This window comes from Taudactylus pleione, unplaced genomic scaffold (assembly GCF_031769625.1).
Source record: "Taudactylus pleione unplaced genomic scaffold, aTauple2 ptg000442l, whole genome shotgun sequence".
Taxonomy (NCBI): domain Eukaryota; kingdom Metazoa; phylum Chordata; class Amphibia; order Anura; family Myobatrachidae; genus Taudactylus; species Taudactylus pleione.
Window position 1 is genome coordinate 2,139,401 of NW_028284844.1, and position 10,600 is coordinate 2,150,000.

The following is a 10,600-nucleotide window of genomic DNA, read 5'->3' on the forward strand; positions in this document are numbered from 1 at the left end:
ATATAGTTACAGCCTTTGTTTCCCCATCCACTGGTCAGGGTCCGGTTCTCTTTAGCAAGGTAACAACAAGTGATTATACATTTATGAAATGGGTCTTAAAATTATTTCTTACAATAATGTCTGTAGCAATAACTACATAACATAGTGGGGTGGGGCCTGGTAATTGTTAAGATAACCACTTCCTCTCCCAGGACTGGTCCAGCCTCTCCTCTGTAAGGCTAAGTTGGCAGCTGCCTTGTGGATATGAAGGTTGAATCTGTACTTGTGTCTTCCATCAGCATGGCTAATTATTCATACATTATTTTAGTAATGAATCCAAATCTCCTTTAAGTCATACTTTGAAATTAAAAATGATGGTCTCCAAGCTCCAGCTCTTCCTATGCAGTAAACGGGAACTGGGTCGCATCGACCCAGGTTACCCGTTCACACTGCATCATGCTCCGGGTTGAACACGTGTTGAAATGCTCGACTTGAAATAAGACCTGGCTTATTTCAACCCGACCCTTTCATACTGCACAGTAACCCGGGTTATTGCTGCAAGTGTGAAAGGGGTATAATTGTTTCAGCAGCAGGAATATAATCTAATAATAGAGTAACAGGGTCCATAAGAATGTATAACAGAACATATACGTCGAGCTAACACTACAGTCTTCTGTATGGTTATTGTCCAGATTCATGCTGAGAAATGTCCAAACCACGTCTTGGATTACTTATGGGAAAGGTCGTAGCAGGTTTGGAAGAATTTCATGCCTGCATTGAGTAGTGACTCAAGCAATGGGACCATTAACCCATAACCTCTTTGATATATCTTGACAGATCTTCGTTGAGTTGACTTGGTTCAAAGAGGAAATAAAACAATTGAGGCTTCTGTGTGATTGACAAATTATTAAAATAGTTTTTGTGCGAAGGCTCCCACGAGTTGGTGAGGTTCTAAGGCAAAAAACAGATTGAGGGGGAGATCTTAGCGAGCAAGAGAAACAAAAGGGACACTTGGAAATGTTTGAAGCTCGTTATTAGGATACAGAAGTACACAGAGTACAGCAGCCCTACAGTTCACGAAAACTGTTTTCGTATAGAGAAAGGGAAAAAGAAAAAAAATCTCAGACACACCATGATTAAAATATCAACCCCAAGGCCCATACAATTCCACTACTGCAAAACGAAACAAATATATAAGCTTAACAACCTGGGGCGCGTTGAGGCCAGGGCACTGGGTGAACGTATGCTCTAGGCACGGAACATTTTTAGAACTTGCCTAGTTGATGGCAGGTCAGGACCAAACATTGAAATTGTTCTAAAAACTCAACGTTTATACCCGAAGACTCTCAGGGTTTTTCCCCAAACGACATTAGCGCACCCATCTCTGGTACGGCCAATGGCACCGGGTCTCCAGGGAACGTGTTTGTCCAACGTAAAGCCTAGACTTCACCAGGCATAACTGCAAGGCGCAAATAGGCTACACTGTAGGGAAAACACCGGTCACAGCTCCTGGCTAGGCAGTAGCCGAGAATGGATAGAACAGGTGAAAATACACGGACGTAGTCCAGAGCAGGCAGCACAGACTGAAATACTATCAAGTGATGGGCAGTGGCACAAGTAGAACAAGCTAGTCCGGAAACAAACCAGGTCACAGGCGGTCACAAAAGACGCCCCACAGCGCAAGAGAACCTGCTGAGACTTCTTCGCTTTAAGTAAAACTACAGGCCAAATTTACTAAGCTTCGGTTTTGCAAAACGAACGTTTATTGGTTGTTTTCCTAGCGGTTTTGGAAATCGCACTTTTACTATGTACTTGTATTTTTACATGCTGTTGACATTCAGACCATGTCGACATTCTTAGTGTTGACATTTTATACCACACCCCAATTGAAGTGTAGAGGTTATAAAAAAAAACAAACCCAAACAAACAACCTCACCCCTCCCTCCCCCCAAAAGAAAAATATAATTGCCGCATAACATGCCCCTCGCTGTTCGGGCACATAGGTCATCCGATCCATGCAATTCCACCACACCAGATAACTGCTGCAAAATAAATTCTAGTGGAACCATTATACATATCTGTAGATATAAAGTAGATCTGACCAGCAAAATAAATGGCAGCATTATATTTAGTTTTGCGCAGCCTGGTTAAGTTTTCCCAATGAAACAGCCTTCGCCATCCAGGACATCCAACCACAGCCATACACACCGAGGGAATGCATTATGTACTACAGGACTATAAATAAACCAGTAACCAAACAGGGAAATTGTCTCTTGCCTTCACCAAACACAGAGGCGATTCACCACGAAGGGCCGGCAAGCTTCATTATTTGTACAGAAAAGACTCTTACATGCCACGTGTCCACGCTGGTTTCCACAGGGGAAAAAGAATCTTTAGAAAGCAGACTTTGTAAATTGATCTTACAAGGGCTTAGCGCAGAACACTGAATAATGCCTCTGATCCACTTCTAAAAGAAGAGGAATTTCTCTCTACTGAATATATTATGTCGCAAAAGGCCGCAGTGTCAGCGCTGTGACTGGCAGCTGCGGTAACGGTCAACGAGTCTCCTTTGTACAGAAGTCCAGTTATTACATTGCCCCCAGGACCGTGACTCATTAATCAAATATTCATACATCTCTGTAAATACACTTTAAAACAGAGGATACCCTCAGAGCTGGGCGTCCCCCCCACACAAACGCTCTTTCATACAGCGGGGACAATACGCCGAGAGCATGTTGTCATGTTTAGAATTTCTAATGCTTTGTGCAGTCCGCAAGCGGCCGGCCCCAGATCCTAGAAAACAGAGCCCAAGTCATGGTACAGATCGCAAGTGTTACATGGCGACAATTAAAAATGATTCCAGTATTGCTTCATCTGCTAATGAGGGCGCTGAATCAATCCCTCTGTTCATTGTGAACCGTCAGGAAAACAAAACAGGCAGATTTTTCCCATGTGGATGGAAACAGAACGCTGGGCACTCTATAGCACAAGAATGCGCATTACCATGAAAACAAGGAGTAGAGCACGCTGAAGACTTGTGCAACAGACCCTCATTTACATTAACCTTTCCCGCCTTGGCGAAGGGAGTCCTCCTGCAAGTGGACAGGGGTAAGTATGATACAAGTCACAGCGAAGCGCTATAAAAGCTATTTGACCGCTCGTTCCCATCGGATCTGGAGTCGCATCACTTGAATTAATTGGGAAACAGTAAGAAGACTGAGAACTCAATACACGTTGATCTCTTAGGACTACAGTAACCTACAACCTTGTATTGATGGTGTTACCAACCAATGTTGATTTTTTTTTTGTGAGGACGAATTGCAAATGTGTCTAAACATCTCCATCAATTTCTTCACAATGCGAGGAGCCATTTTGTAGACTGATCGGATGTTCTAGGAACCAATGAGAGACATTGCCAGTTTATCGACCCACAAAATGGCAGCATTCAGTGGCTGCAGCCAATGACTGTACTGTATAAGCCAGTGATTCCCAAACCTTTTTGTATCACGGCGCCCTAGAGTATCAGCAGAGTATTCATGGCACCCCTAAGCCAAAAGTTTGTTATTGAGGAATTCAGAAAAAAAAAAAATGTAGTGAAGTAAATTGTGCTGACCTGTCATCCTAAGGGTCAATTATATGGGGGTGGACAGGTTTGCGCTTCTGTTTGTTCCATATATTTACCTTACCATTGACCATAAAGAATTTGATTTTGTGCTGGACCACCAACCCGAGGCCGCGGCACACAGTTGGGGAACCACTGGTATAAGCTATAAACTGAATATTCGGTTTATAATTCAAGCTGATTTTCGCAGTATCATCATAGAAGTGCTCAGTATAACATTGGGAGATATTTCTGCACCTAAATGACCATTTATCGGCGGCTTTTGTAGACTCCATTTGACCAACCAGGAACGAATGACAAACTGAACAGCCTGGCTGCTACCAACCAGCTCACTGGCCACCACTGCACCTATGCTGAAGACCAGTGGGCTAGAACAGTAAGGAGCACAGGCATGAGGCAGGACCACCAGTGGTGAAAAAGCCTAGTGTTGCCGTTTGAATGGAGTAGAATGGGAAAGCCACATGCCAACCCCGCTTTCCTGGGCAAAATGATTAACAAATCATCAAGTTGTCGCGATATCTGGATAGAAGATCGACAATGTAAAGGTCAACTGTCAATGGTTTGACACAAGATGGTCAACATGCAACAGGTCGACTAGTACAAAAGGTCGACAGATTCATATGGTCGACTTTAATGGTTCTCCAACACTTTTAAAGGTTAGGCTGTCGGAGGGGACGGTTAGGCTAGGGTTAGGCACTTGGGTGAGGCCTAGGGTTAAATAAAGTGTTGACCATATGAACCTTTCGATGTTTTAATCCTGTTGACCTTCTGCACTATCCACCTATAGCACAGGTTCTCAAACTAGGTCCTCGGGACCCCAAACGGTGCATGTTTTGCAGATCTCCTGACAGAATCACAAGTGAAATTAGCTCCACCTGTGGATCTTTTAAAATGTGTCAGTGAGTAATGACTACACCTGTGCTGCTGGGTGACCTGGATAACGTGACCTCTGTGGGGACCGGAGGACAGAGTTTGAGAACCACTGACCTATAGCATGCCGACCAACTGATGTCGACCCATTGACTATCAGCCTTTACAATGTCGATCTTTTGTACGACACCCCTTGTCACAGCATAGTGGACACCTAATTAAAATCATTGACCTCTGTTACTGATTCTATGAATACACTTTATTGTCCCCCTTTTAATTATTGCAGATCATTTATGGGATCAGCATGAATAATCCTGGTGTACCAGGATGGTGAATGCTTTAATTAAAAAAAAAAAAAAAAAAGTGTGGACCAAATATAAAAAAGGCCATTAAAAAAAAATATATCAAAGTCATCAACTTGAACCCTAAGTAGGTTGGCAAATGTGGTTGAAAGAGAAGAACTCTCAGAACTTTATCTTATTCAGTTTGGGCAAAAATGGACACGATCCAGCGCGTAATTCATAGCCCGCATTACCAGACTTCAGCAAATTCTGTCCTATGGCAGAGACCAAACACCTCAGCCACATCATAATCCATACCAACTTAGTTTTATTTTACGTTGCCATTAGTTACAGGAGATAAAAGGCCTATTGAACGTAAACAGTTTAAAACCGAAGATATTGTACAGGGTCACAGTGACGCAGCAATCTCAGTGGCGGAGTTCGGCAAATGGTGCATTCGGTCCAATTTGTAGATGGCCCAGTCGCATGCATTATTAAACAGTCATTAGTGTAACAACTCTACAAAAATGAGACATTTGTAAAAGAGCATAAAAAAACCACATTAAAAAATAGTTATTTAAAAAAACAGATTGTAAAAACAAAAACAAAAAAAAAATACAGTCTCTCGTTCTAGTGTTTGTGTCAGGATGGATGCGCCGCGGGAAATTGCCAGGTACAGGGCGCAATGGACAATTCACAGTAAGACAAACTCCTCGGTGCTAAGTCTTTTTAATCTTTTCTTCTCCTCCTCTGTGAAAAGGTCGCTCTCTTCGTAGACCGGAGTGCAGGCAAAATCAAAGTCCTGAGCGTGTCCATTTACAAAGGTAAATAAAGGGTAATTCAGCTTGCTGGAAGATTTCAGCACCTGGAACATAAGATATGGTGAGAAGATCAGGGAAATGGACGAATGAAATGCAAAACGCCTGTTTCCCAGCAGAGCGGGAGGTAAGCTAAATGTATGGCGAGCGCCGGGTACAAATGTATAGCAAGTGTAGAACAATTTACCATTGTAAAACAAACGTGCACAAGGAAAATTGCTTTAAATGTTTAAATAAGCGAATTCAAATGGAAAATCCCATATATCCCCTTTTCCGAAAGTTAATGTCCACTTCTGGGCACCATTTTGGACATGGGGCGAAGCTGGAAGTGCTGGTTATTACACACCTCATATCATCAGAACAGTGAGTGAGGGAAAGCTACAGCCAGCCAATCAGATGCCTTATAGCCTACACCTGTCCTAGTGCCTCATGTCAGACGCTGAGACAGACATTTCAGTCCAGGAAAACACAGAGGAACCCATGTGCTAAGTGGATGGGAGCTGGGAAGGTCGGGTGTAGAATTTTCCAAGCGGACAACCTTTCATTGAACCATACAAATTATACAATAAAATCTACTCCACCAGTCCTAACACCACGGTAATATAATGGAGTGGTTATAGAATACACGTGGGTTATAATACACGTGGGTCAAGGCACCCAAAGGTCCTACACTAGGATCGATACATCAGTTATTATTTTACAGACAAAGGCCCTAGCTATGTGTGTAGTTTGTATGTTCTCTCCATGTTTGTGTGAGTTGTTGTTTAACACTCCAAACATACTGGCAGGTTAATTTCGGCTAATTAAAACCCTAGTGTGTTTGTGTGTGTGCTTGTGTGTTAGGGAACTTGAGAGCTGATTCAGTCCGGGAATAGTGCGCTCGTAGTACACAGACTGGACGCTATTTTGAGTGACAGATAGCGCCATTTGTGGGTAGTAACAGGGGAAGCTGCTTGTGAACGGGGGAGTGGTGCAGCGAACGCAGGCGTCATTGTACACGTCACCTGGTTGCATTTCACCCTGCAGTGATCGCAGTGCTTGTGGAGGGGTAAGGTCTACCTCAAGCGCTGCGTGCAGCTCCGATGGTTCCGATCATACACTTCCTGGAGATGACGTGTGTTAAGAGAGAAAGGTGGGCGTCTTTACACCGGCGTGCGTTCGCTCTGCCGTCGCTCTCTAAGACATTGAGGGCGCCCTTACACCAGACAGTGCGATCGCAGAATTTGCATACCCGGCACCTTTTAGCTGCGAGCGAGCGCAGCTTAGCATCCGGGACTGAATCAGCTCCGTAGATTGTAAGATCCAATGGTGCGAGGACTAATTTGAATGACATATTTTGTGTATGGAAGGTTGTAATTGGAGGTCCTCTATAAATCACAGTACTACATACAGATGTGTCCAAATACATCTTATTTCCTTGCGCATTAAATAGCTCTTCTAGTCGCAGCACGACATGGCTCGGAAGCGCCCAGTGTCTTTTCGTGCAACTTTTTACCTTCAAATGCGTCCTAAAAGCAAAGTGATGCAAATTGGATGACAGGCAGCTTCTGCTGATTAAAATGATATGCCTGTAAAATGGCATGCCTGTATTCTGTGTGCCTGTGGGTGTATCTGCACGAGAAATGCTACGTTACAGTTTCATAGCTGCCAACACTGTGCCGTAGCATTTTGCATGCAGATACACCCGCAGTCACACACAGGACTATACGGTAGGCATGCCGCATATCATTTTAATCAGCAGAAGCTGCTTGTGCGTCCTCACATTACTTTGAGAATAGGATGCATTTGAAGGTAAAAGGTCGCACGAAAAGACGCCCAGCGCTACAGAGTCACACGGCGCTTAACGCGACTTGAAGCGCACGGAGGTAAGATGTAGGTGGACCCATCTGTAATACAGTGCTATTTTACAACGCTACAGCTACATAAAAGGTGCCGCTAGTACAGTAGGACACAGATCATTCTGGCTGACCAGATATTAGAGTACACAGTTATTCGTATTTGTCCCCATCTGGGGAAACACAAGCAAACAAGAATCAAAACACAGAAGCAGAATAGGTGCACACTTGTGAAATGAATATGTTTTATTGGGGGACAAATCTGAAAGACTATGTTGCAAAATAGGCCTAGAACTTTTTAAATGTCCGCAGTGTACAGTGATTCATAGACTCTGGGTGAAGAATTTCTATTTCAATGGCGCCACCTTCTGGTGTAGAACAAAAAGTGCAACGTGGAGCTTGCATTGTATGGCGCCAACCGCCACTGTACACAATAGGTATAATAATAGAATATCTCTAGTAATGCCTCACACTGGGATACCCTGGATTAGGAGTTTCTGATATGTGCATATATACATTTATATACAAAGACGCTCAAACTCCACAGAGGACTCGTCCCTCTGAATATTCAGTACAGCATTTTCCCTTCATATATAAAGCTAATTCCAGGCCCCTGTACCCCAGCACGTGCCTGGGACAATACTAACACCTACCTTTGTCAGTTCATCTACCGCCCTCTCAAAGTCTCCGGCGTTTCTGCAGTAAAATCCAATTGTGCAGCTTGGGTCCATTTTTTTGAAAGGCATTTTCTTTGGGGAAGGACAATGGAATGACTGAGGGAAGACCAAGCGTTTAGAGTTAGCACACTTAAAGCACAAAACCTCCAAATTTATTGTAACAGTCCACACTAAGATGCATCAAGATCCCACCGAGATATAAAGTATTACAGACATAGGCGTCTATTCACTAAGCAGTGTTAGGAGACAGGGTGAAAAGTGATAAGGTACCAGCCAATCAGCTCCTAACTGGTATCTCACAGGCTGTGTTTGAAAAATGACAGTTGGGAGCTGATTGGCTGGCACCTTATCACTTTTCACTCTGTCTCCTAACACTGCTTAGTAAATAGACCCCATAATCTGGCATACACCATCAGCCTTACAGACCTGAAGGCGTAAATTCGCCATGCGACACGAGGCACCCGACAACCTAAAATAAATCTGACAAGAGGTTTCGACAAAGGCAGGTGCAATAACAGGACTGGCTACACCCCACCTGCATTGTAGTTATACAGGACGTGATATTCGGAAGAAGGCTATAAACCTGACAAGTAACAGTTTAAGCTCTAAGTAAACACCTGTAATAGGGCTCCTACACCGCGGTCTCCGGCTCATCCATCTGCAGCGCACTTCTTACAGTTTAAAAAAAAAAAAAATGACTTTAAATTCCTCACCCTCTGTAATATTCGCCGGAAAGCAATGTTTAAACGTGATAATGTGTGTGATTTTACCTAATTAGATTTGCAAATCTATCTGCGTAGAGTCTGAGCTGTAGTGAAATGTACATTACTCCGCTGGGGTCAATCTATCATTGTCAGCGTAGCACGATGCCCGTCTTCCAGAGCCAGCCAGCCAAGGTTCGGAGGAGTGCGCAGGTTCTCTAACTGCACAAATCTCAAATAGCACTGGTGCTGTCAAAGACAGATTAAAAGGTAACACTACATAGGATATTACCCACCCCACAGTCTGTCCGAGATGCCTCTCTATGCCCCTGACAGAGAGAAGAGGAGGTGCGAGGCACAAAGGCAGCTACCTACTGTTTAATGTGAAATAAATGGCCTGTAGACAGGACTGAATTGTTGGAAATCAAGTTTCATTTAAAACAACAAGTGTGTGTGTGTGTGTGTGTGTCTCTAAAAATGGTGATTAATGAGAAAACAAAGCATTATATATCTATACTAATATAATAAGAACGTTATGTGTGTCCAGTGGTGGAACTAGAGAGTGGTGGGCCCAGGTGCAAGAATATGCTTTGGGCCCCCCCCCTATGCAGTGCCCCCAGTAGTGCCCCTTATACAGTGCCCCTTATACAGTGCTCCAAGTAGTGCCCCATATATAGTGCCCACAGTAGTGGTCCCCCCTATGCAGTGCCCCCAGTAGTGCCCCTTATACAGTGCTCCCAGAAGTGCCCCATATATAGTGCCCGCAGTAGTGGTCCCCCATATGCAGTGTCCCCAGTAATGCCCCTTCTACAGTGTCCCCAGTAATGCCCCTTATACAGTGCCCCCAGTAGTGGTCCCTGTAGTAGTCCCCCCTATGCAGTGCCCCCAGTAGTAGTACCACCTATGCAGTGCCCCCAGTAGTGCCCCTTATACAGTGCCCCCAGTAGAGGTCCCCATAAACAGTGCCCCCAGTAGTGGTCCCCCTATGCACTGCCCCCCTACATATATAAGACAAAAACAAACACACAAAATAAAAACCCACCACCCTTACCTGAAACCTCGCTCCTGCGCCCGCCACCGTCCGCTCCTCTGTCCTCCCACTTGGCACTATGGGAGAGATGTTATGACGTCTCTCACATCACCCATGGCGGGAGCCGGAAGGTGCAGCTCAAGAGTGAGCTCCACCCGGCTCCCTCTGTGGATGCAGCAGCCAATTAGAGTCTGCCTGACTCTCATTGGCTGCTATAACAAAACACACCGCTGCCAGGTAGTACGAGTGTATACCCAGTGCCGGTGTATACCCAGTGCCGGTGTGCTTTTTACTGTGTAGTGCGGACCGCTCCGCACTGCACAAATACTGTGGGGCCCGGGGGACACTGGTGGCGGGTGTAGCGGTACTGTTGGATGCAGGCGGCTATGGGTCCCTGTGCCACAGCGGGCCCCGGTACAAGGCACTGGCTGCACCGCCACTAGTTCCACGTGTGCGTGTCTGTTTGTTCCAAGTTGGTGCAAAAACGACTAAACCGATTTTTATGAAAACTCATTGTGTGGTGGAAACTCCTAGATATAACCTGAAGTTTGTTTTATCTACATCTGTCATGTTAAAGCTGAGCAATAACAAAAACAAAATGAATTGACATCATCAATGCAAGAGATAGGTGCGGAACCATGTGGGCGGCCGGTGAAGGGTCGGGGGGGAGAGGTACTTTGTGCCCGCGGTCACTTGAATTAGATAGGCTACATAGTCTGTGCACAGGGTACGCAGTGACATTGGTGAGATAGATGTGGCACCATGTGGGCGGCCGGTAAGGGGTGGG

General features: G+C 44.8%; 1 protein-coding gene across 1 annotated transcript in view; it reads right to left on the reverse strand.

The window, feature by feature from the left end:
- Positions 1 to 5,051: 5,051 nt before the first annotated feature.
- ATG4C (autophagy related 4C cysteine peptidase) overlaps positions 5,052 to 10,600 on the reverse strand; it is a 43,755-nt gene continuing 38,206 nt past the window's right edge. Inside the window, exons 10-11 of the mRNA XM_088447845.1 lie at positions 8,059 to 8,178; positions 5,052 to 5,617 (exon numbers count right to left, since the gene is read on the reverse strand). Of these exons, the coding sequence (XP_088303971.1) occupies positions 5,447 to 5,617; positions 8,059 to 8,178 (291 nt within the window). The 3' untranslated portion in view covers positions 5,052 to 5,446. The remainder of the gene's footprint in view (positions 5,618 to 8,058; positions 8,179 to 10,600) is intronic.